At 44.6% G+C, this 27,623-nt stretch overlaps 1 protein-coding gene across 5 annotated transcripts in view; it reads left to right on the forward strand.

The window, feature by feature from the left end:
* Nucleotides 1-27,623, forward strand: part of spag9a (sperm associated antigen 9a) — a 52,221-nt gene that overhangs the window by 10,016 nt on the left and 14,582 nt on the right. For 2 of the 5 annotated variants that reach the window (XM_064987034.1, XM_064987036.1), the window contains exons 2-14: nucleotides 8,362-8,482; nucleotides 14,230-14,300; nucleotides 15,571-15,665; nucleotides 17,998-18,148; nucleotides 20,029-20,115; nucleotides 21,728-21,866; nucleotides 22,025-22,118; nucleotides 22,272-22,405; nucleotides 23,226-23,237; nucleotides 25,381-25,438; nucleotides 26,778-26,930; nucleotides 27,176-27,227; nucleotides 27,448-27,578. In XM_064987034.1, the coding sequence (XP_064843106.1) occupies nucleotides 8,362-8,482; nucleotides 14,230-14,300; nucleotides 15,571-15,665; nucleotides 17,998-18,148; nucleotides 20,029-20,115; nucleotides 21,728-21,866; nucleotides 22,025-22,118; nucleotides 22,272-22,405; nucleotides 23,226-23,237; nucleotides 25,381-25,438; nucleotides 26,778-26,930; nucleotides 27,176-27,227; nucleotides 27,448-27,578 (1,298 nt within the window). The remainder of the gene's footprint in view (nucleotides 1-8,361; nucleotides 8,483-14,229; nucleotides 14,301-15,570; nucleotides 15,666-17,997; nucleotides 18,149-20,028; nucleotides 20,116-21,727; nucleotides 21,867-22,024; nucleotides 22,119-22,271; nucleotides 22,406-23,225; nucleotides 23,238-25,380; nucleotides 25,439-26,777; nucleotides 26,931-27,175; nucleotides 27,228-27,447; nucleotides 27,579-27,623) is intronic. The other 3 variants (XM_064987035.1, XM_064987037.1, XM_064987038.1) reach the window with 3 other exon arrangements.

A 27,623-nucleotide genomic window follows, 5' to 3' on the forward strand; every position in this document is an offset into this window, starting at 1 on the left:
AGCACATGGAGGGCTGTGCGGCCCCCCAAAGAAATGCCACCCCACACCATGACTGACCCACCTCCAAACCGGTCATGCTGGAGGATGTTGCAGACAGCAGAACGTTCTCCACGGCGTCTCCAGACTCACGTCTGTCACATGTGCTCAGTGTGAACCTGCTTTCATCTGTGAAGAGCACAGGGCGCCAGTGGCGAATTTGCCAATCTTGGTGTTCTCTGGCAAATGCCAAACGTCCTGCACGGTGTTGGGCTGTAAGCACAACCCCCACCTGTGGACGTCGGGCCCTCATACCACCCTCATGGAGTCTGTTTCTGACCGTTTGAGCAGACACATGCACATTTGCTCACATTCATGTGCCATCCTGGATGAGCTGCACTACCTGAGCCACTTGCGTGGGTTGTAGACTCCGTCTCATGCTACCACTAGAGTAAAAGCACTAGGGTGAAAGCACCGCCAGCATTCAAAAGTGACCAAATCATCAGCCAGAAACATGGCTCACTGGAGAGACCCTATCGGAGGCGGTGCAGCCAGCGGGTTTCTCCACGCATCGCGCCTACAAAAACAAACACCTTTCTGGTAAGAAGAGGGGCGGGGGCGTATGCCTTATGGCTAACGAGACGTGGTGTGATCACAGAAACATACAGGAACTCAAATCCTTCTGTTCACCTGATTTAGAATTCCTCACAATCAAATGTAGACCGCATTATCTACCAAGAGAATTCTCTTCGATTATAATCACAGCCGTATATATTCCCCCCCAAGCAGACACATCGATGGCTCTGAACGAACTTTATTTGACTCTTTGCAAACTGGAATCCATACATCCTGAGGCTGCATTCATTGTAGCTGGGGATTTTAACAAGGCTAATCTGAAAACAAGACTCCCTAAATTGTATCAGCATATCGATTGCGCCACCAGGGCTGGCAAAACCTTGGATCATTGTTATTCTAACTTCCGCGACGCATATAACGCCCTGCCCCGCCCTCCTTTCGGAAAAGCTGACCACGACTCCATTTTGCTGATCCCTGCCTACAGACAGAAACTGAAACAAGAAGCTCCCGCGCTGAGGTCTGTCCAACCCTGGTCCAACCAAGCTGATTCCACACTCCAAGACTGCTTCCATCACGTGGACTGGGACATGTTTCGTATTGCGTCAGACAATAACATTGACGAATACGCTGATTCGGTGTGCGAGTTCATTAGAACGTGCGTTGAAGATGTCGTTCCCATAGCAACGATTAAAACATTCCCTAACCAGAAACCGTGGATTGATGGCAGCATTCGCATGAAACTGAAAGCGCGAACCACTGCTTTCAATTAGGGCAAGGTGTCTGGTAACATGACTGAATACAAACAGTGCAGCTATTCCCTCCGTAAGGCTATCAAAGAAGCTAAGCGTCAGTACAGAGACAAAGTAGAATCTCAATTCAACGGCTCAGACACAAGAGGTATGTGGCATGGTCTACAGTCAATCACGGACTACAAGAAGAAATCCAGCCCAGTCACGGACCAGGATGTCTTGCTCCCAGGCAGACTAAATAACTTTTTTGCCCGCTTTGAGGACAATACAGTGCCACTGACACGGCCTGCAAAGAAAACATGCGGTCTCTCCTTCACTGCAGCCGAGCTGAGTAAAACATTTAAATGTGTTAACCCTCGCAAGGCTGCAGGCCCAGACGGCATCCCCAGCCGCGCCCTCAGAGCATGCGCAGACCAGCTGGCTGGTGTGTTTACGGACATATTCAATCAATCCCTATACCAGTCTGCTGTTCCCACATGCTTCAAGAGGGCCACCATTGTTCCTGTTCCCAAGAAAGCTAAGGTAACTGAGCTAAACGACTACCGCCCCGTAGCACTCACTTCCGTCATCATGAAGTGCTTTGAGAGACTAGTCAAGGACCATATCACCTCCACCCTACCTGACACCCTAGACCCACTCCAATTTGCTTACCGCCCAAATAGGTCCACAGACGACGCAATCTCAACCACACTGCACACTGCCCTAACCCATCTGGACAAGAGGAATACCTATGTGAGAATGCTGTTCATCGACTACAGCTCGGCATTTAACACCATAGTACCCTCCAAGCTCGTCATCAAGCTCGAGACCCTGGGTCTCGACCCCGCCCTGTGCAACTGGGTACTGGACTTCCTGACGGGCCGCCCCCAGGTGGTGAGGGTAGGCAACAACATCTCCACCCCGCTGATCCTCAACACTGGGGCCCCACAAGGGTGCGTTCTGAGCCCTCTCCTGTACTTCCTGTTCACCCACGACTGCGCGGCCACGCACGCCTCCAACTCAATCATCAAGTTTGCGGACGACACAACAGTGGTAGGCTTGATTACCAACAACGACGAGACGGCCTACAGGGAGGAGGTGAGGGACCTCGGAGTGTGGTGTCAGGACAATAACCTCACACTCAACGTCAACAAAACTAAGGAGATGATTGTGGACTTCAGGAAACAGCAGAGGGAACACCCCCTTATCCACATCGATGGAACAGTAGTGGAGAGGGTAGTAAGTTTTAAGTTCCTCGGCATACACATCACAGACAAACTGAATTGGTCCACTCGCACAGACAGCACCTCAGGAGACTGAAGAAATTCTGCTTGTCACCAAAAGCACTCACAAACTTCTACAGATACACAATCGAGAGCATCCTGGCGGGCTGTATCACCGCCTGGTACGGCAACTGCTCCGCCCACAACCGTAAGGCTCTCCAGAGGGTAGTGAGGTCTGCACAACGCATCACCGGGGGCAAACTACCTGCCCTCCAGGACACCTACACCACCCGATGTTACAGGAAGGCCATAAAGATCATCAAGGACAACACCCACCCGAGCCACTGCCTGTTCACCCCGCTATCATCCAGAAGGCGAGGTCAGTACAGGTGCATCAAAGCTGGGACCGAGAGACTGAAAAACAGCTTCTATCTCAAGGCCATCAGACTGTTAAACAGCAACCACTAACATTGAGTGGCTGCTGCCAACACACTGACTCAACTCCAGCCACTTTAATAATGGGAATTGATGGGAAATTATGTAAAATATATCACTAACCACTTTAAACAATGCTACCTAATATATTGTTTATATACCCTACATTATTCATCTCATATGTATACGTATATACTGTACTCTATCATCTACTGCATCCTTATGTAATACATGTATCACTAGCCACTTTAACTATGCCACTTTGTTTACATACTCATCTCATATGTATATACTGTACTCGATACCATCTACTGTATCTTGCCTATGCTGCTCTGTACCATCAGTCATTCATATCTTTATGTACATATTCTTTATCCCCTTACACTGTGTATAAGAAATTAGTTTTGGAATTGTTAGTTAGATTATTTGTTGGTTATTACTGCATTGTCGGAACTAGAAGCACAAGCATTTCGCTCCACTCGCATTAACATCTGCTAACCATGTGTATGTGACAAATAAAATTTGATTTGATTTGATTTGAGGAAGCATAGGAATTGAGAAGTGGCCTGTGGTCTCCACCTGCAGAAACACTCCTTTATTGGGGGTGTCTTGCTAAATGCCTATAATTTCCACCTGTTGTCTATTCCATTTGCACAACAGCATGTGAAATGTATTGTCAATCAGTGTTGCTTCCTAAGTGGACAGTTTGATTTCACAGAAGTGTGATTGACTTGGAGTTACATTGTGTTGTTTAAGTGTTTCCTTAATTTTTTTGAGCAGTGTATGTAACTAGGCCTACTCATTGTTATTTGTAAACTAGTCAGTCACCATTTACCCACAATCCATCACATATAAACCCAGCAAAAAAATAATCTTCCCTTTTTCAGGACCCTGTCTTTCAAAGATAATTCATAAAAATCTAAATAACTTCACAGATCTTAATTTTTAAGGGTTTAACACTGTTTCCCATGCTTGTTCAATGAACATGCACCTGTGGAACGGTCGTTAAAACACTAACAGCTTACGGACGGTAGGCAATTAAGGTCACAGTTAAGAAAATTTAGGACACGACAGAAGCCTTTCTACTGACCCTGAAAAACACCAAAAGAAAGATGCCCAGGGTCCCTGCTCATCTGCGTGAACGTGCCTTAGGCATGCTGCAAGGAGGCATGAGGACTGCAGATGTGGCCAGGGCAATAAATTGCAATGTCCGTACTGTGAGACGCCTGAGACAGGATGGACAGCTGACCATCCTCGCAGTGGCAACCACGTGTAACAACACCTGCACAGGATCGGTACATCCGAACATCACACCTGCAGGACAGGTACAGGATGGCAACAACAACTGTCCGAGTAACACCAGGAACGCACAATCCCTCCATTAGTGCTCAGACTGTCCGCAATAGGCTGAGAGAGGCTGGACAGGTCTTGTAGTCCTGTTGTAAGGCAGGTCCTCACCAGATATCACCGGCAACAGTGTCGACTATGGGCACAAACCCACCGTCGCTGGCCAGACAGGACTGGCAAAGAGTGCTCTTCACTGACGAGTCGCGGTTTTGTCTCACCAGGGGTGATGGTTGGATTCGCATTTATCGTTGAAGGTCTGAGCGTTACACCGAGGCCTGTACTCTGGAGCGTGATCGATTTGGAGGTGGAGGGTCCGTCATGGTCTGGGGCGGTGTGTCACAGCATCATCGGACTGAGCTTGTTGTCATTGCAGGCAATCTCAACGCTATGCGTTACAGGGAAGACATCCTCCTCCCTCATGTGGTACCCTTCTGCAGGCTCATCCTGACATGACCCTCCAGCATGACAATGCCACCAGCCATACTGCTCGTCCACTGTGTGTGATTTCCTGCAAGACAGGAATGTCAGTGTTCTGCCATGGCCAGTGAAGAGCCCAGATCTCAATCCCATTGAGCACGTCTGGGACCTGTTGGATCGGAGGGTGAGGGCTAGGGCCATTCCCCCCAGAAATGTCCGGGAACTTGCAGGTGCCTTGGTGGAAGAGTGAGGTAACATCTCACAGCAAGAACTGGCTATTCTGGTGCCGTCCATGAGGAGGAGATGCACTGCAGTACTTAATGCATCTGGTGGCCACACCAGATACTGACTGTTACTTTTGATTTTGACCCCCCCTTTGTTCAGGGACATGTTATTCAATTTCTGTTAGTCACATGTCTGTGGAACTTGTTTAGTTCATGTCTCAGTTGTTGAGTCTTGTTATGTTCATACAAATATTTACACATGTTAAGTTTGCTGAAAATAAACACAGTTGACAGTGAGAGGATGTTTCTTTTTTTTCTGAGTTGAGATGTTCTTGACCATGGACAGTGAAAACATATTTCACCCTTCAAGACTCTGCTTGCTTAGACTCACTGCACTGCTTCCAACAACACATTGTTGGGACATGAGACGGTCGATGAAACTAGTAATATTATCAACCATGTGTAGTTAACTAGTGATTATGTTAAGATTGATTGTTTTTTATAAGATATGTTTAATGCTAGCTAGCACCTTACCTTGGCTCCTTGCTGCACTCGCATAACAGGTAGTCAGCCTGCCACACAGTCTCCTCGTGCAATGTAATCGGCCATGATCGGTTTCCAAAAATGCGGATTACCGATTGTTATGAAAACTTGAAATCGGCCCTAATTAATCGGCCATTCTGATTAATCTGTCGTGCTCTAGTTTCCACTAGATAACACGAGTGGAAAGTCAGATTGCTCCAGGATTCCACACTGGAGAGGAGTGTGAGCGAAGAAATAAACCAAGTGCAGAGTCAAAAAACGATGTGCTGGTGCAACCAAACATAGTTGTTGAGAGGTGTGGTTAATTAGGCTCTGTAAGCTGTAGCTAGAAGACCACTGTGACTGACAAGTGAATCCACCTGTCACAGCGAGCGTGGGGGTTACCACATGAAATCCCAGGGACAGGGTTTTATTCACTAAACATGCAAACGGGCTGAAATTGGGGGAGGTACTATGTCAACTTGCCCAATAAGAAATGCCTGCTTTCTTTTCTGTTGCAAAATGTTTTTCTATGACGTGAATTATTAAATTTGTCTGGTAAACGTGTTCAGTGCCGCTGCATTCACACCAGATTGAAGTACTGGGGCAAATGCCGTCTTGCCACACGTTTTCCAGCGGCTCTGTGCTCCTTGGTTTGTTCTTCTAGGGGAGAGGAGCACAGAAGGCCTGGGTAATACAGTATGGTGGCCAGATGATTAGCTGCAGCCTTTCTAGCTGTGTTGAACGTTACAGGTAGAAATGTATTCTATAGAATGTTATGGCTTTGTTTAATGATGAAAAAGGATTATCTGATGTACTGAAGGCAGCTCTAATTTCAATGCCTCTATAAATGTGAAAACAGAAAAGAAGAAAGGAGAGGACTGAAGAGCAGGCTAGAGTAAAGTATTACAGCTGGCAGGATGTGAAAGCACACACACACATACACACACACACTGGATTTCTGTCCAGGACACACTTCTCTGACACACCAGGAGGATGTGGGAGTGGAGGGGACCTGCATTTCCGGGTGAACAGAAGACTTCCAGATCCTGGTCTGTCTATGTAACATAGTAGTAAACATCCCTGCTTCTTAGAGTGTAGTCTAGACTATGTTGTGGCAGTAGCTACACATGTACCCCTCTGTATAAAAACAGGGTGGTCCTGTATTTGGTCAAATAATAATTCTGCTCTCTATATTCGCAGTGTCTCTTTTCAACTGTATTATGTAAGTGTGTGTGTGTGTGTGTGTGTGTGTGTGTGTGTGTGTGTGTGTGGTGTGAGAGAGTGGTGTGTGTGTGTACAGTCGTGGCCATTTTTTTTTAGAATGACATTAATTTCCACGAAGTTTGCTGCTTCAGTGTCTAGATATTTTTGTCAGATGTTACTATGGATTACTGAAGTATAATTACAAGCATTTCATAAGTGTCAAAGGCTTTTATTGACAATTACATGAAGTTGATTCAAGGAGTCAATATTTGCAGTGTTGACCCTTCTTTTTAAAGACCTCTGCAATCCGCCCTGGCATGCTGTCAATTAACTTCTGGGCCACATTCTGACTGATGGAAGCCCATTCGTGCATAATCAATGCTTGGAGTTTGTGAGATTTTTTATTCTTTGTTTGTCCACCTGCCTCTTGAGGATTGACCACAAGTTGTCAATGGGATTAAGGTCTGGGGAGTTTCCTGGCCATGGATCCAAAATATTGATGTTTTGTTCCCGAGCCACTTAGTTATCACTTTTGCCTTATGGCAAGGTGCTCCATCATGCTGGAAAAGGCATTGTTCGTCACCAAACTGTTCCTGGATGGTTGGGAGAAGTTGCTCTCGGAGGATGTGTTGGTACCATTCTTTATTCATGTCCGTGTTCTTAGGCAGAATTGTGAGTGAGCCCACTCCCTTGGCTGAGAAGCAACCCCACACATGAATGGTCTCAGGATACTTTACTGTTGGCATGACACAGGACTGATGGTAGCGTTCACCTTGTCTTCTCCGGACAAGCTTTTTTTCGGATGCCCCAAACAATCGGAAAGTGGATTCATCAGAGAAAATGACTTTACCCCAGTCCTCAGCAGTCCAATCCCTGTACCTTTTGCAGAATGTCAGTCTTTCCCCAATGTTTTTCCTGGAGAGAAGTGGCTTCTTTGCTGCCCTTCTTGACACCAGGCCATCCTCCAAAAGTCTTTGCCTCACTGTGCGTGCAGATGAACTCACACCTGCCTGCTGCCATTCCTGAGCAAGCTCTGTACTGGTGGTGCCCTGATCCCACAGCTGAATCAACTTTAGGAGACGGTCCTGGCGCTTGCTGGACTTTCTTGGGCGCCCTGAAGCCTTCTTCACAACAATTGAACCGCTCTCCTTGAAGTTCATGACGATCCGATAAATGGTTGATTTAGTTGCAATCTTACTGGCAGCAATATCCTTGCCTGTGAAGCCTTTTTTGTGCAAAGCAATGATGACGCCACGTGTTTCCTTGCAGGTAACCATGGATGACAGAGGAAGAACAATGATTCCAAGCACCACCCTCCTTTTGAAGCTTCAAGTCTGTTATTCAAACTCAATCAGCATGACAGAGTGATGTCCAGCCTTGTCCTCGTCAACACTCACACCTGTATTAATGAGAGAATCACTGACATGATGTCAGCTGGTCATTTTGTGGCAGGGCTGAAATGCAGTGGAAATGTTTTTGGGGATTCAGTTCATTTGCATGGCAAAGAGGGACTTTGCAATTAATTGCAATTACTCTGATCACTCTTCATAACATTCTGGAGTATATGCAAATTACCATCATACAAACTGAGGCAGCAGACTATGTGAAAATTAATATTTGTGTCATTCTCAAAACTTTTGGCCACAACTCTATATGTTACTGATGAGAGAGAGTTACTGAGAGTCCTCTCTGTGTGTCTCTGAGCAGAAGTTCATGGAGTTTGAGGACAGTCAGGAGCAGGAGAAGAAGGACCTTCAGAACCATGTGGGCAGAATGGAGTCCCACTCCCGCCAGCTTGAGCTCAAGATCAAGAACTATGCAGACCAAAGTAAGTTTACACATCACTCACTCACTCACTCACTCACTCACTCACTCACTCACTCACCACTCACGCACACTCACGCACGCACGCACGCACGCACGCACGCACGCACGCACGCACGCACGCACACACACACACACACACACACACACACACACACACACACACACACACACACAGGCTTAATCCCAAATCGACCCCTTACCCTCCACTTCGCGTTCACATGCACCTCCGCCATTTGCAGTAGTGTCCCAAAGCTGCGTGAGTGAAAGCTATTGAGGGTGTGTAGGGGCTTATTAGCCCCTCCGGTAGGCACTTCCACTGAGCCTGCAACACTGCCTGCTCCATAGCAATGTGCAATCCCATAAAGCACTGCGTTATTTTTGAGTTCTCGCAATTTCCCACAAAAGAATGGAGAGACGTGGCTAATGCATTTGTTTGTCTAATGTCGAGACTTGATACATGTAAAAGAAGAAATACCTCCCAAATTAAATGTTTAACTGTTGCTGAGGTTTAGATTTTGTAAAACAACAGGGTGGAGTTGTTCATTTGAATTTCATGCTTGTTTTATTATTTAAAAGGGTAACATGAACTGCATCATTCAAGTCAGGAGTGTGTCCTGACGTTGATGGGCTTATTGATCCCCTCGCCGCTCTCTGGAAGTCACCCTCAGAGTTTCGTGAGCAACACGTGACAACGGAGTGATTTGGTAGGGGCGAGGAGGTGGTTTTAGATTCACCATCTCACTCCTGTTTCTCCTCTCTCCTTCTCACTGAATCCACACATACATTACCCACCCACCCACACAGCTACATGCATGCATTTCACATCATTGGTATGCCTACCATTTTGCACACAGCAGTCCATATATAGCATCTCCATGGAGCCCAGTGCAAATGTATTTCCATGATATTCTCTGCCTCTGCCTTTCTTGTCTCCCATTAATCCCTCGGACAATTAATTAGACACACGCGCACACACACACACACACACACACACACACACACACACACACACACACACACACACACACACACACACACACACACACACACACACACACACACACACACACACACACACACACACACACACACACACACACACACACACATTCATTCACACTCTTTTTGGGTGACAGTAATGGAATTACAGGATTACTGTTACTCCCATCCTCTTTAAGTGGCAGCCAGGCACCACATCCCATTGGTGGATTTAGGAGGGGAGTCGGATACGGTGCCTTTAGGGAACACATGCATCCACAGTGTGATGTGTTAGCTCGAACCTCTGTTAGCAATGACTTATTGAGGAGGAGAGAACCATAGCTTCATTAACTGACATACTGCTGTTGTTCTTCAGTCTTAGGAAAATGACAATCTGACTGCCAGTTCCTGCTTCAGCCATTTCCTTTATTGTTGTCATGCTAAACAATTGCTAAAGCAGAAACAGACTGGCAATCCAGGCCTGGGAAATGCAGATCGTAATGGCACACGCCCAGTGTGTATAAACAGTCACGAGTCCTATTCATGTAGTTAATCATCTGTAGAGCACGCTGCCCTGGCTGCTGCCACTCCCAGTCTGTGGTGAATAATTCATGGGTCATTATGCTGTTCCAGACAGGCGTTCTCCAACCTGGGCAGAGTCCACAGCTACTCTATGTGTAGAGTTGCCCACAAGCTACTCTTGTGTGGATAGTCTTAGACTGCAGGCATCATCTCTTACTTGCCCTCTTACTTCAATTGGGAAGCTTGTATGAAGGAGAAGATGAGTGGACTTTCAGATCCGTGGTTACTTTGCAGGACAGTGGTACACTAGAATGCTGTTTAGACATGGGGTGTATCTGCTGCAGGGTTGTGGTCAATTCCATGTCAATTCCAGTCAATTCTGGAAGTACACTGAAATTCCAATTATCTTCAATGGTTTTCAGTTAGGAAAATTGGAATTTGGTTTACTTTCTGAATTGCCTGGAATTAAAATGGAATTGAGCCCAACCCTGATCTGCAGACACAACTCTTGGTTTCTTTGACAATGCCGTTCATTGTCTTTTGTCAAAAAGAAACAGAATATTGCGTATTCCTCTCACCCAGTCCACCCAACAGAGTGAGCCAACGTTCTAAACACACTAACTCGGTCTACATCATACCCACTCTCGCCACTCCTCAGAGAAGGACCACATAGCTGTCCTGCGGATGCCTGTTGGGCAGGCAGAGAGAAAGGCCCCTCCGATAGCTGGCCACAGTCACTGTGGAGTCAGAACAATCTGTCCTCTATGTGATGTGGAGTAGTGGTCCCTCATTCAGGAGATGTGTAATGGCTTGATATAATATCAATAACACCACAGTGAGATGATGTTAATTAGGGAGATGGGGATGGGGCCCTTATCCTGTAATCTACAGTCAGATAGAATGAATTCATTGATCCCTGCTATGCTGATCAATGGGAATTCATCCACCAAAGAGGAACTGATCATACTGTAATGAAGACCCATGAATAACGACATGCTGCACCCACTACTGCACTGCCAGTCCGATGACATCATCATAAATGGCCCACCACCACAGCCTTGTGTGACATGCGTTCCTAGTGCCAGTCGGCTACATCATGGAAATGGTACCATTGACCTTGTTGTAGTGGTGCCATGTTCCCATGTTATATCATTCTCCCAGTACGCAATTATCTGACTTTCCAGATTATTCTAGGGTTATCCCTGTACCAGAACATCACCATGAAAACCTCTAGCCTCTTCAACTCTGTTTCATCTAGACACAGAATGGAGATAATCTGTTTCATCTAGACAGAGTTGAGATGCTCTGTTTCATCTAGACACAGAGTTGAGATGCTCTGTTTCATCTAGACACAGAGTTGAGATGCTCTGTTTCATCTAGACACAGAGTTGAGATGCTCTGTTTCATCTAGACACAGAGTGGAGATGCTCTGTTTCATCTAGACACAGAGTGGAGATGCTCTGTTTCATCTAGACACAGAGTTGAGATGCTCTGTTTCATCTAGACACAGAGTGGAGATGCTCTGTTTCATCTAGACACAGAGTGGAGATGCTCTGTTTAATCTAGACACAGAGTGGAGATGCTCTGTTTCATCTAGACACAGAGTTGAGATGCTCTGTTTCATCTAGACACAGAGTTGAGATGCTCTGTTTCATATAGACACAGAGTTGAGATGCTCTGTTTCATCTAGACACAGAGTTGAGATGCTCTGTTTCATCTAGACACAGAGTGGAGATGCTCTGTTTCATCTAGACACAGAGTGGAGATGCTCTGTTTCATCTAGACACAGAGTGGAGATGCTCTGTTTCATTTAGACAGAGTTGAGAGAAGCTATGGTTCATCTAGACAGAGTTGAGATGCTCTGTTTCATCTAGACACAGAGTGGAGATGCTCTGTTTCATCTAGACACAGAGTTGAGATGCTCTGTTTCATCTAGACACAGAGTGGAGATGCTCTGTTTCATCTAGACACAGAGTGGAGATGCTCTGTTTCATCTAGACACAGAGTGGAGATGCTCTGTTTCATCTAGACACAGAGTGGAGATGCTCTGTTTCATCTAGACACAGAGTTGAGATGCTCTGTTTCATTTAGACACAGAGTGGAGATGCTCTGTTTGATCTAGACACAGAGTTGAGATGCTCTGTTTCATCTAGACACAGAGTTGAGATGCTCTGTTTCATCTAGACACAGAGTGGAGAGATCTAGACACAGAGTGGAGATGCTCTGTTTCATCTAGACACAGAGTTGAGATGCTCTGTTTCATCTAGACACAGAGTTGAGATGCTCTGTTTCATCTAGACACAGAGTGGAGATGCTCTGTTTCATCTAGACACAGAGTGGAGATGCTCTGTTTCATCTAGACACAGAGTTGAGATGCTCTGTTTCATCTAGACACAGAGTGGAGATGCTCTGTTTCATCTAGACACAGAGTGGAGATGCTCTGTTTCATCTAGACACAGAGTGGAGATGCTCTGTTTCATCTAGACACAGACTGGAGATGCTCTGTTTCATCTAGACACAGAGTGGAGATGCTCTGTTTCATCTAGACACAGAGTGGAGATGCTCTGTTTCATCTAGACACAGAGTTGAGATGCTCTGTTTCATCTAGACACAGAGTGGAGATGCTCTGTTTCATCTAGACACAGAGTTGAGATGCTCTGTTTCATCTAGACACAGAGTGGAGATGCTATGTTTGATCTAGACACAAAGTGGAGATTCTCTGTTTCATCTAGACACAGAGTTGAGATGCTCTGTTTCATCTAGACACAGAGTGGATATGCTCTGTTTCATCTAGACACAGACTGGAGATGCTCTGTTTCATCTAGACACAGAGTGGAGATGCTCTGTTTCATCTAGACACAGAGTGGAGATGCTATGTTTCATCTAGACACAGAGTGGAGATGCTCTGTTTCATCTAGACACAGAGTGGAGATGCTATGTTTCATCTAGACACAGAGTGGAGATTCTCTGTTTCATCTAGACAGAGTGGAGATGCTCTGTTTGATCAGTATACATCAACAGCACATATCAATTCATCACATGAAGTTACCCTGCCCTTATTTTCCTTTCACATCAGAAACAGACACAGAATCCCTCTAGAATAGTCATGGCATTTTCAATTCAAACTTTACCATAACCTCACAGCAGTATTTTCAATTCAAACATTATCCCAGTGTCCCAGCAGCGTTTGAAGAGTGTTAATGTCAGTGTAATTGATAGTATCCCTGTGCTGTTCTCCTCCTGTTGTGCTGCTCCACGCCAGGTTTAGGCTAAACCAGATAGACTAATGGGAGGATTAGGGGTTTTTGTCACCTCTTAAATCGGGCCTATATAAAATCATTTAGAGAGATTACTTTCTCTGTGCTGAGAGTTCCCCGCCCCATTGGCGTCACACAACAGTCTAGTGTCTGATGGCTTATTACCGTTGAACCGAGGACACCTAGTGGCAGATCATTGTCATTACAGGGTGTAGAGTATAGCTTGTCCCACATCTTTCCTTGTTGTGCTGCTTTCAATAGATGTTGATAATGTGGGCTGGCTGTAGTGGCTATAACAGCGTTGACAACAGACACAGTCATCTCTCTGGAAACACAAGAATATGAAAGTATTTTATCTCAGTTCAAAGCAGTTCCATTTGTGTGGTCATTGAAGCATTACCTTTTGTCACAATATGGTGTTACTAATGACTCATTTGTTAGCCTCTGTGTCTGTGTGTTTCCTTATAAGAACAGCTACTCATTTAACAGCTGACTAGACTGGCGTTGGAAAAAACTAACTGACTGACTGTCTTGTCTGTCTGACAAACGGATTGACTGTCTGTCTGAAAAACGAATCATCTGACTGACTGACTGTCTGACAAATTGATCATCTGACTGACTGTCTGTCTGACAAATTGATCATCTGACTGACTGTCTGTCTGACAAATTGATCATCTGACCGACTGTCTGTCTGACAAATTGATCATCTGACTGACTGTCTGTCTGACAAATTGATCATCTGACTGACTGTCTGTCTGACAAATTGATCATCTGACTGACTGTCTGTCTGACAAATTGATCATCTGACTGACTGTCTGTCTGACAAACTGATAATCTGACTGACTGACTGTCTGTCTGACAAATTGATAATCTGACTGACTGACTGTCTTATCTGTCTGACAAATTGATAATCTGACTGACCTTGTCTGACAAATTGATAATCTGACTGACTGACTGTCTGACTGATGTTCTTTCTTCTCTTCTCTTTCAGTCGGCAGGATGGAAGAGCGAGAGTCTGAGCTGAAGAAGGAGTTCAACTCACTCCATCAAAGACACACAGAGGTAAAGAGAGAGGAGAGAGAGAGAGAGAGAGAGAGAGAGAGAGAGAGAGAGAGAGAAAAAGGGAGAAAATAGGGAACTCTTCCTATCTGTACCAAAAGTAAAACTAACCTCTCTGTTCTGTCCATTACAGATGATCCATAACTACATGGAGCATGTAGAACTAACCTGTCTGTTCTGTTCATTACAGATGATCCATAACTACATGGAGCATGTAGAACTAACCTGTCTGTTCTGTTCATTACAGATGATACATAACTACATGGAGCATGTAGAACTAACCTGTCTGTTCTGTTCATTACAGATGATCCATAACTACATGGAGCATGTAGAACTAACCTGTCTGTTCTGTTCATTACAGATGATCCATAACTACATGGAGCATGTAGAACTAACCTGTCTGTTCTGTTCATTACAGATGATCCATAACTACATGGAGCATGTAGAACTAACCTGTCTGTTCTGTTCATTACAGATGATCCATAACTACATGGAGCATGTAGAACTAACCTGTCTGTTCTGTCCATTACAGATGATACATAACTACATGGAGCATGTAGAACTAACCTCTCTGTTCTGTCCATTACAGATGATCCATAACTACATGGAGCATGTAGAACTAACCTGTCTGTTCTGTCCATTACAGATGATACATAACTACATGGAGCATGTAGAACTAACCTCTCTGTTCTGTCCATTACAGATGATCCATAACTACATGGAGCATGTAGAACTAACCTGTCTGTTCTGTCCATTACAGATGATCCATAACTACATGGAGCATGTAGAACTAACCTGTCTGTTCTGTCCATTACAGATGATCCATAACTACATGGAGCATGTAGAACTAACCTCTCTGTTCTGTCCATTACAGATGATACATAACTACATGGAGCATGTAGAACTAACCTGTCTGTTCTGTCCATTACAGATGATCCATAACTACATGGAGCATGTAGAACTAACCTGTCTGTTCTGTCCATTACAGATGATACATAACTACATGGAGCATGTAGAACTAACCTGTCTGTTCTGTCCATTACAGATGATACATAACTACATGGAGCATGTAGAACTAACCTCTCTGTTCTGTCCATTACAGATGATACATAACTACATGGAGCATGTAGAACTAACCTGTCTGTTCTGTCCATTACAGATGATTCATAACTACATGGAGCATGTAGAACTAACCTGTCTGTTCTGTCCATTACAGATGATCCATAACTACATGGAGCATGTAGAACTAACCTGTCTATTCTGTCCATTACAGATGATACATAACTACATGGAGCATGTAGAGAGGATCAAGCTCCACCATATGAGTGTAGTAGAGACTTCAGACTCTGGAACTGTGGGCAGAGTCAGGTAAGGCTTGGTGTTATACAGGTAACTGCCAAAATAATTGAAACACTTGATTAAATGAGGGTACAAAGTCTATTGAAAACAGGTACTTCCACACTGGTCTGTTTCCTGAGATAATTAAGGAATTAACATCCCATCCCCATCATGCATAAATATTCTGGGCAGGCCATTATTTTGGCTACCATGGCTATGCCACCATAGGATGACAATGTCCCCATCCACAGGGGATGAGTGGTTTGATTATTTGACTTTAAAAAAAATGTAACCTTTATTTAACTAGGCAAGTCAATTAAGATCAAATTGTTATTTATAATGACGGCCTACCCCGGGCAACACTGGACCAATTGTGCACTGCCGTATGGGACACCCAATCACGGCCTGATGTGATACAGCCTGGATTCAAACCAGGGACTGTAGTGATACCTATTACACTGAGATGCATTTCCTTAGACTGCTGCGCAACTCGAGAGACAGAGTTGATGAGCATGAAAAAGTACTTAAGTAGTAATACAATAAAGTGCTACTTAAGTCATTTTTTGGTATCTGTGCTTTACTATTAATAATTTTTACAACTTTTCAAATAAAATAAAATTGTATTAGTCACATGCACAGAATACAACAGGTGTAGTAGACCTTACAGTGAAATGCTGAATACAACAGGTGGAGTAGACCTTACAGTGAAATGCTGAATACAACAGGTGCAGTAGACCTTACAGTGAAATGCTGAATACAACAGGTGGAGTAGACCTTACAGTGAAATGCTGAATACAACAGGTGGAGTAGACCTTACAGTGAAATGCAGAATACAACAGGTGTAGTAGACCTTACAGTGAAATGCTGAATACAACAGGTGGAGTAGACCTTACAGTGAAATGCTGAATACAACAGGTGGAGTAGACCTTACAGTGAAATGCTGAATACAACAGGTGGAGTAGACCTTACAGTGAAATGCAGAATACAACAGGTGGAGTAGACCTTACAGTGAAATGCTTTCTTACAAGCCCTTAATCAACAATGAAGTTTTAAGAAAATATCGCCCCCCCCCCCAAAAAAAAAGTAAGAGCTCAGAGCAGCAGTAAATAACAATAGCAGGGCTATATACAGGGGGTACCGGTACAGAGTCAATGTGGAGGCTATATACAGGGGGTACCGGTACAGAGTCAATGTGGAGGCTATATACAGGGGGTACAGGGTCAATGTGGAGGCTATATACAGGGGGTACCGGTACAGAGCCAATGTGGAGGCTATATACAGGGGGTACCAGTACAGAGTCAATGTGGAGGCTATATACAGGGGGTACCAGTACAGAGTCAATGTGGAGGCTATATACAGAGGGTACCGGTACAGAGTCAATGTGGAGGCTATATACAGGGGGTACTGGTACAGAGCCAATGTGGAGGCTATATACAGGGGGTACCAGTACAGAGTCAATGTGGAGGCTATATACAGGGGGTACCGGTACAGAGTCAATGTGGAGGCTATATACAGGGGGTACAGAGCCAATGTGGAGGCTATATACAGGGGGTACCAGTACAGAGTCAATGTGGAGGTACAGGGTACAGAGTCAATGTGGAGGCTATATACAGGGGGTACCAATGTGGAGGCTATATACAGAGTTAATGTGGAGGCTATATACAGGGGGTACCAGTACAGAGTCAATGTGGAGGCTATATACAGGGGGTACCGGTACAGAGTCAATGTGCGGGGGCACCAGTGTCGAGGTAGTGGAGGTGATATGTACATGTAGGTAGAGTTATTAAAGTTACTATGCATAGATAATAAACAGAGTAGCAGCAGCCTGGGGGGGGGGGGTCAATGCAAATAGTCTGGATAGCCATTTGATTAGTCGTTCAGGAGTCTTATGGCTTGGGGGTAGAAGCTGTTTAGAAGCCTCTTGGACCTAGACTTGGCGCTCTGGTACCGCTTGCCATGTGGTAGCAGAGAGAATAGTCTGTGACTGGGGTGGCTGGAGTCTTAGACCATAGAACCCTAGTTCTCAAACTGTAACCTGTGATAAAGCGAACGGCGCTGTGGTAGACGGCATCCAAAGGTTTAAGAGTAGTGGCTGCTGCATTCTGGTAAATGGTGTCACCATAGTTATCAACTGGCAGTAAAGTTGACTGTACAACCTGCTTCCTACTGTTTAGGGAGAGGCAAGATCTGTTTCTAAAAAAGAAGCCCACTTTAAGTCTTATCTTTTTAACTAGCTCATCAGAATGATTTTGAAACGTTTTCAACACGAATGGCCAGATATATTTATAGTGTAGTTCGTGTAGCCAGTCATGCTCAACATGTCCCTCTGTATAATCTGACTGACCCTCTTCTGTCTCTGTAGGAAAGAGCGTCCCATGTCTCTGGGTGTCTTCCCCGTGTCAGCAGGGGGGACAGTTCTGACCCCTGACCTCCAGGCCAGGTCTGAGACGCCGGGCGCAGAGGCCTGGAGGTTCAACGACCTGGAACATCCGCGCTCCAATGCCAGCCTCAAGGTGGGAGATGGGGACGGCTCGATAACAGATACAGAGATGTGATTGACACAGCCTAGAAAAACATGGGGCGAATTAAACTGTCTATTTTAATGATCAGATATATTTGAATAAACCTGAGTCTGTTTATTTCTGCCTGGGTGAGGCTATAGGGCCCTGTTGAAATACATTTGAAATGCCTCTTTCTGCAAGAAGGGGGGCTTTGGACTAATCATGCACAGTGTGAGAGAGCAAGGGTGCACCTCAATAGTCTAAAGTGGCTGCCTCCTATTGTTTCCTCCCCCTCATGTGCTTAGAGCACAGGGCTTTGGACTAGGCACGCTTAGCATGTCTAATGAAGAGGCCTTTGGAAAGGGCTCTTAGAGGGGAGAGAGTCGGCACCCCTCTGTGATGTCTTCTAGAAGGATCTGACAGGGGTTTCTGTGTATTCATACAGGATAGAATAGCAGGATAGAATGCTCCTTATTTAGTCATTTGTCCTCATGCTGTTAGATGTCTGTCAGATGGTAACATAATGACATCATCGCTCTCTGGCGTTGGATGAGATTCTCAGTAGTATACCAAATGCCATCACTCTCCCCCACAGACCCACAGTCACAAAGAGTCACAGTGTGTTATTGTACCGTCCTGAACGGGGCTTTGCAGCTCCTTTACATAAGCGGTAGGAATAAGCATCACCACTTTGAATATTACTGCCTGGAGTCTGTATACATATCTGTTTGTCTCTTCAGTGATGATGATACCCTAAGGGTGCCTGTGTTATTTTGGCTGCTGCTCCGCTTCGTTCAGAAGTGGGGCATGGTCTCCGTGACGAGGGGTAGATGGTCTGTGCCGTGGTACATTCTGGGATAGAGGCTGCTGGCAGGCACCCAATCACTGGGGGAGAGAGAGCGCAGGCCGGCACGTGATTGGATGTTTTGACTCTTTGTAAATGAGTAGTTGTTCTACTACATAACATTTTATGATGTGTCCTACCTAGAAATAGCTTTTTCTTTATGGAATCGTATATTGTTGATCTGTAAGTGTAGTGACAGTGGTATCTCTTAGACTGTATTGGTTTTCTTTATATAGGCTGGAAATACTCAGTCCCAGTGGTCACAGCTGGTTGAAATGATGTCATAAGAACAAGTTGGGGGTTATGTGCAAACCCCATGTTGACATGACCATAGTTTTCTGACATGTATTCTCTTCAGATAAACTGCTCTGAGTTCATTAACAAATGCCATTGGTCACTCACTACTATTGATTAAGCACTGCTCTCGTCCAGCTGTCAATTCAAACAGCAAACATATGTCTCGCAGCCATGAACCAGATGCTGTGTGTCATTTCAACCAGATTAGCACTGCTTCTGATGCCGGGACCTTTAGAATAGTATCGGAATCATTCATTGCAATAACCCGTCTCTTACCCATACAGAAGAACATAGAAAAGGGAGATTGCAGCCACCAATGAAGGATGTGAACACGTGTATTTTCAGATTTAGTTTGTAATTCGAGTGTGTTCAGGGTTTTTGGGTTCTCCCATAAATAAGGGCGACCTCATAAGCATTCAACCCAAAGAGTCAGTATGTGAGTAACTCAAACCCTAAATTTCATTGACACAATAATACTCTGGCTATGTAAGTAGGGTTCTTCTGTATGGTTCAGTGACTGGACTTCATAGGCTTCAGTCAGCTGTGGTGAGATGGTAGTCACTGGGCTCGTGGGTCGCCTCAAAACCTCCCACATGTTGAATCTAATAACCTTGACTTTCAGCCAGCCATCACCAGCTGTGAGCAATGTAGACCGACACACACACACACACACACGCACGCTTGGCAGTGTGTGTTGCCTCAGTGCTTCTGCAGAAATGCGCCTCTTCATTGTATCTCTCTTCCCAAGCAGTTGGATGCAGACGACCCCCCAGAGAAAAGGGATGGTTACAGTACGCTGCAGATCTCTTGGGGGAATTCTCTCCCAGACGACTGCAAGGTAGTTGTCTCTGTGGTGGAGAAGAAAAGCGTCACTGCAACCCGCTTGTACATGCCATGGAGAGCCCATGTTGTGTGTGTGTGTGGGCTTTAGTAGTTGTCTTCAGTGTGCTGATTCATTTTTTCAGAGCAAGCAGCATCTCTTTGCGCATTATTCAAAGTCCCTCACTTCACAGACCACCTGAGCCCAATGCAACCATGTCAGGTTTCCCTTCAAATCCCAGATAGATCCTCCTCAGTGAGCTAAAGGAACAGTCAATGATCACCTCCATTTAGTTCCCCCCCTAAAATGAGCTGTTCTGGTCTGTAGAGTGGGGAAGGCGTGGCTCCATTCAGCTTCTATGTTGTCGTGTTTCATTTTGCCAAACTGCATGGTACTAGCTGTACTTCTTACACACGCTGTTGCTGTCCTAGCTCCGTTTCATTGTTTTCACGTGAGCTTGGAAGCAAATTGTCTCACAGTATGTTGTTATCTCACAGTTTTAGCATAACACTCTCTGTAGTTAAATAACAGTCTTCGTAGTTATAACACTCTTTGTAGTTTTACACATCTTATTGTACTCTATGTAGATTTAACATTGGAGATTAGTTCACTTATTATTGTGTTGTCATTCATAGTGAATCTTGTGTTTGTTTCTGTTATGAGCTGACCTTTGAGTTGTGTGTGTTCTGTGTTGTTGTCTCTCAGTGAAGGAATGGCACTCCCCACTGGGCCCATGATTGGTTTATGTTCTGTGTTGACCTCTGACCTCTTGTGAAGTCCATGTGAACCCTGTGATCTGATGTGAAATGTGAATTAGTGTGTATTAGCTGTTGACTGTGTTCTACCCTTCCTTGTCCCAGTCAATATGTTCCTGGTCCTGAGCTCAAAACTACACAAAATAGATAATCTACCATCAAATTCATATTTGATTATTGTACAGAATAATGGATACCAATTTCAGTTTTTTAGAGCTTCTCCCAATGAAAAAGCCATCACTTCAAATAAATACCTTTAAGAAATGTTATATATTAAAATGAAACATCTTTACTCCCGAGTGGCGCAGCGGTCTAAGGCACTGCATCTCAGTGCAAGAGGCGTCACTACAGCTCCTGGGTTGAATCCAGGCTGAATTACATCCAGCTGTGATTGGGAGTCCCAATGGGCGGCACACAATTGGCCCAGCATTGTCCAGGTTTGGCCGGTGTAGGCCGCCATTGTAAATAAGAATTTGTTCTTAAATGACTCATAATAGAATACATTTTTAATGGAAGTTGATGGATCACAGGAGATGGGTTTCTGTCTGTACTACTTGTATCCTCAATGTCTGTAACTAGTGCTGTTTAGTTTTGTCCCCAGCTCCAGTGTGATTGCTTTAAGCCAGGATGACCTGTGGTGTTGTGTCTCCCCTGTTGGACCCGTTACCATGGTGACGTCCCTGTGTTCCTTAGTTCCTGTTCTGTCTCTACTGTACCTAGCACTAGAGGCAGGAGTTTTTCCTCCGCACATGACCGTACCATGAAAAACTCTGGGCCCTAGTTCAGGAAAATGGGTCAAGGTCAAGGTTAGGGTTAACCTTTGACTCTTGACCTCTCTATGACCTCTATGATGACCCTATCGGTTGTGGTTGCAGGACGAGCTGTCGGACCTTGGCTCAAAGTCGGTCACTCCCATGTCCACCACGGCCTCGGACGTCGCCATGGAGGGGGAGGGGCCAAACAGTAAGAGCATGGAGTTGCTGGCGGCACTGGGGAACAGGTCAATATCAGTGGGTATGAAATGTTACTCACGATACTGCAAGTCCTCATGACAAGTATTATAATGGCAGATGACAGAGAGATTTGTCTTTGTATCCATTCTTGATGATCTAATAGCACATAATGAAGGTCTCTTAGATTTGATTCTATTCCGTATTATATGTGTCCTGTAGGTTTGCCAGAGAACGAGGATAGCTCAGAGGTGCATGACATCATTGAGTCCACCCCTGAACTGGACATGGGCCTCAGTGGATACAAAGCATCCAGGTAACCCCTACAAAACCATCACCATATAGTCAACTTGGGATAAATCCTCTCTTTCATTGACAAATTGAGACTACAATTTAGACCTTGAAATACATTGGGTATTACTCCTGTACAATGTGCTCAATGCTAACTGCTAATCCCTCCACTATGCAGCACCCCGACCACAGGAGGCATTGGCATTGAGAACATGGCGTTTGACCGCAACACAGACTCTCTGTTTGCGGAGCTGTCGTCTGCAGGCATAGGGGACGTCATCGGAGACGTGGACGAGGGGGCCGACCTGCTGGGTAAGCGAGGGAAGGACCTCTGTCCAATCACAGCAAAACACCTCCAAGGATGTGTAGTGTTTAGGATTGAGGTAACCTTGTTATAACACTAGTGACTCTAATGAAATATAACACCTTTAACGATCTGTTGCTATTTTAGTAATGTTGTAGTAACATTGTAGTAACGTTATGATAATGAATTACAACATAAGGATCTGTTTCTAAATAAGCTATTCTGTAAGAACTAAATGAAGCCTGACACCTTCAAGAAACAGTATTCATTTTCCCCCAGCATTACAGCAACTTTTGGGAAGATTTATCTATTTTTAAAAATGGACGAACAAACTGTGTGACACTGTCAACTACAAAGTTCAACAATTGGATTCATTTAAAAGTGTATCTTTAGAATATGTCTCTTGACAGATGAAGTTAAACTAGTTTTGGAATGTCTTTTGACAGATGGAGCTGAACTAGTTTTGGGATGACTTTTGTGTTAACCCCTTGTGAGTGTCTGAGTGTGTTGTTTACCCAGTTGACCTCCCTACGTGGTTCCTGCTTCTGTGTTCAATGCAAGTTAACTCATGAATTACTATAGTAGCAGGCCACTGAGTTAGACAATAAACTGACATTATTTTACTACATTCAGCTCACTAATACACACTGGCTGTTGCACTGAAGTGAAATAACCATTGCTGTTAGGTAAAAACAAAGCTAAACTGGATTTAGAAATTCTGCTTGTATAAGTTGAAAGTCATTCTCTGCTATTAGCTCCATCAGTGTCTAACCCGCCTCTCTCTCTCCTCATTGTGTCCTCTCCTCTGGCTCTTGTCCCTAACCCCAGTGGAGTACTCTGGTGTGTATTATGACCTCAAAACCTCTCCTTTGTTATTTCTCCTCTGATACCTCTCTCTATGCCCTCAGAGAAAAACTCTATTCCAGGGATGGGTATCTGCAGTTGTGGGTGCAGGATTTTGCTCCACCCTAACACACCTGACTTAATTAAAGCAAACATGGTCTATATTGGAAAACCATGGCTAGTTTATCAGGCTTTGTGAATCTGGTGTGTTTCAATGCTGGGCTGGAACAAAAGCCTGCCTGTATACACTGTGGCCCTTCAGGACCAGTTGCCCATCCCTGCTCTACATTCGGCCTCTCACCACCTCATATCTACAGCTCATTGCTCTACTACTACTGCTTTGACCTGCATTTGACCCCCGCTCCTCGCTAGCATTACAGTGGAAACAAAAGTTGATCACAAGATGAAACCAGACATATGAAAACTGGGCTAAATGCATTTGGAAAATGTTTGTTCTTCATATAACTGCTTTGGTTATACTGATTTCTGTCTAACATGCACCATAAGCATGAAGAATAACTCATTATACAGCTTTAATAACACATTTTTTACTATACAGCTGAAATAGTTTTAGTTTGTGTGTTTGTTTTTATAGCTTCTCTAGCTTTCCCAACGGTCTCTCTACCCTAGAACTGTTGTAACTCATTCCTTTCCCCACTAGCCTGTTAGGAGTACCCTAGTTCTCATTCCTTTCCCCACTAGCCTGTTAGGAGTACCCTAGTTCTCATTCCTTTCCCCACTAGCATGTTAGGAGTACCCTAGTTCTCATTCCTTTCCCCACTAGCCTGTTAGGAGTACCCTAGTTCTCATTCCTTTCCCCACTAGCCTGTTAGGAGTAGCCCTAGTTCTCATTCCTTTCCCCACTAGCCTGTTAGGAGTACCCTAGTTCTCATTCCTTTCCCCACTAGCCTGTTAGGAGTACCCTAGTTCTCATTCCTTTCCCCACTAGCCTGTTAGGAGTACCCTAGTTCTCATTCCTTTCCCCACTAGCCTGTTAGGAGTACCCTAGTTCTCATTCCTTTCCCCACTAGCATGTTAGGAGTACCCTAGTTCTCATTCCTTTCCCCACTAGCCTGTTAGGAGTACCCTAGTTCTCATTCCTTTCCCCACTAGCCTGTTAGCCTGGAGTTACCCTAGTTCTCATTCCTTTCCCCACTAGCCTGTTAGGAGTACCCTAGTTCTCATTCCTTTCCCCCACTAGCCTGTTAGGAGTACCCTAGTTCTCATTCCTTTCCCCACTAGCCTGTTAGGAGTTACCCTAGTTCTCATTCCTTTCCCCACTAGCCTGTTAGGAGTACCCTAGTTCTCATTCCTTTCCCCACTAGCCTGTTAGGAGTACCCTAGTTCTATTCCTTTCCCCACTAGCCTGTTAGGAGTACCCTAGTTCTCATTCCCTAGTTCTCATTCCTTTCCCCACTAGCCTGTTAGGAGTACCCTAGTTCTCATTCCTTTCCCCACTAGCCTGTTAGGAGTACCCTAGTTCTCATTCCTTTCCCCACTAGCCTGTTAGGAGTACCCTAGTTCTCATTCCTTTCCCCACTAGCCTGTTAGGAGTACCCTAGTTCTCATTCCTTTCCCCACTAGCCTGTTAGGAGTACCCTAGTTCTCATTCCTTTCCCCACTAGCCTGTTAGGAGTACCCTAGCTCTCATTCCTCCGTTGTGTTTCTCATACATACCTCATGTCTCACTCTCTCCACCTCTCTCTCGTACTCTTGCCTGACTTGGATTGCATGGTTTTCTCAGACCTTAGCTTGCTCGGTAAGACCTCACCCGCTCGCTCCATCCTACTCTGTTGCGACATGTAATATGTTCTGTGTGGTGGCTGTTTTGTACTTCTTAGAAATATCTCACTATGAGATATTTAACACCCTGAATGGACTGATTCTTTATTATATCTATATGAATATTAAAGTCAGTCAATGTGATGATGTGTTCATCCATTGAAGTAAATGCACCTCCATAAATATTGATTTATTTTGGATGAAGATTTTAAAAACTTAGTTGATTAAGAACTATTTGATACATAATAGAATCTATCCAGGCCTTCTACACATGCTGTTCTGTAAACTCCAGTTGTATGAACACAAAGCAGAAAACGAGGTCATTTCTCCCCTGGCTGGTGTTGCTCCTTGTTTACAGGTATGGGTCGTGAGGTTGAGAACCTGATCACGGAGAACACACAACTAATGGAGACAAAGTAAGAAAAACACACTGAGATCGGTGTAGTTTAGATTTATTTGACGTTTATACTCAACAAAAATATAAACGCAACATGCAACAATTTCAAGGATTTGATTTACAGTTCCATAAATTCATTAGGTCCTAATCTATGGATTTCACATGACTGGGAATACAGTCACAGATACCTTAAAGAAAATGTAGGGGCAGATACCTTAAAGAAAATGTAGGGGCGTAGATCAGAAAACCAGTCAGTATCTGGTGTGACCACCATTTTCCTCATGCAGCGTGACACATTTCCTTTACATAAAGCTGATCAGGCTGTTGATTGTGGTCTGTGGAATATTGTCCCACTCTTCAATGGTTGTGCAAAGTTTCTGGATATTGGCGGGAACTGGAACACGCTGTCCTACACATCGATCTAGGGCATCCCAAACATGCTCAAGGGGTGACATATCTGGTGAGTATGCAGGCCCTAGAAGAACTGGGACGTTTTCAGCTTCCAGGAATTGTGTACAGATCCTTGAGACATGGGGCTGTGCATTATCATGCTGAAACATGAGGTGATGGCGGCAGATGAATGTCACGACAATGGGCCTCAATATCCCGTCATGTTATCTGCCCATACCATAACCCCACCGCCACCGTGGAGCACTCTGTTCACAACGTCGACATCAGCAAACCGCTCGCTCACGCGATGCCATACACATGGTCTGCGGCTGTGAGGCCAGTTGGCTGTACTGCAAAATTCTCTAAAACAACGTTGGAGGTGGCTTATGGTAGAGAAATGAACATGAAATTCTCTGGCAACAGCTCTGGTGGACATTCCTGCAGTCAGCGTGGCAATTGCACGCTCCCTCAATTTGAGACATCTGTGGCATTGTGTTGTGTGACAAAAAATGACATTTTAGAGTGGCCTTTTATTGTCCCCACCACAAGGTGCACCTGTGTAATGATCATTCTGTGTAATCAGCTTATTGAAATGCCACACCTGTCAGGTGGATGGATAATCTTGGCAAAGGAGAAATGCTCACTAACAGGGATGTAAACAAATTTCAGCACAAACATTTTAGAGAAAGAAGATTTTTGTTTCTGGGATTTTTATTTCAGCTCATGAAACATGGGACTAACACTTTACATGTTGCATTTATATTTTTGTTCAATGTATACCCCCCAAAGTTATTAAAATGTTATTAGTCTTTTAAACTGGTCTAAAGTCTATTCAATATTTAGATGTATTTAGCTTTGTAGATCCCACTATACCGGACTATATACTGGAAGCACAACATAACACAAACATCTTGCATGCAGTGTTGTAAGGTGTCACATTCATTCCTTTCCCCCCTTGTTTCCTGTAGGAACGCTCTGAATGTGGTGAAGAATGACCTGATAGCGCGGGTGGATGAGCTGTCGTGTGAGAAGGAAGTGTTGCAGGGGGAACTAGACGCTGTGACACAGACCAGGAAAAACCTGGAGGAGAAGAACAGAGAGCTGGAGGAGGAGCTCAAGAAGTGGGTGAATAACAACAACAACACACGATAACACACTACACACAACTGATCATGTAAGTTCTACACCTGTTGTATTCAGGGCATGTGACAGATTTGATTTGAACAGCAACACACCATATTAATATGGCCAGCCCAATTACAAGACTGTTTTTAGGGAAATCACCAAGAGTAAACTGTCAACATGAACACATGGCATAGCATATTGTTGATGAACCTGATTGAACCAATTCTTCTGTTTTTTCCAGAGTGCGTGTGGAGATGGAGGAGGTGAAAGGGAAGCCAAACGAGGAAGAGGATGTGAGTGCCTCTTACCATATGTATAACATTGTCCTGTATAATGTGACTGTACCTCTTCATGTCCTATAGTGGTGCCCTTTTCTATATTGTAATCACTGTTAAATGTATATTTTTATGATATTGCTGCGAAATGTACCTTCCTTAAAATTCAGCTTGTTACTGTGATTGGTGCGTTGTATGTCCGACCAATTAAAAACACCCTCTCTCTCTGGTGTTCCAGAGTGACGTTCCTACAGCCCAGAGGAAGAGGTTCACTAGGGTAGAGATGGCTAGAGTCCTCATGGAGAGGAACCAGTACAAGGAGAGACTGATGGAATTACAGGAGGCTGTTAGGTGGACAGAGATGATCAGGTGAGGAGGAGGAGAGGAGAGAGTAGGATTGAAGGGAATCGAATA

Source organism: Oncorhynchus masou, chromosome 14 (genome assembly GCF_036934945.1).
Source record: "Oncorhynchus masou masou isolate Uvic2021 chromosome 14, UVic_Omas_1.1, whole genome shotgun sequence".
NCBI lineage: Eukaryota > Metazoa > Chordata > Actinopteri > Salmoniformes > Salmonidae > Oncorhynchus > Oncorhynchus masou.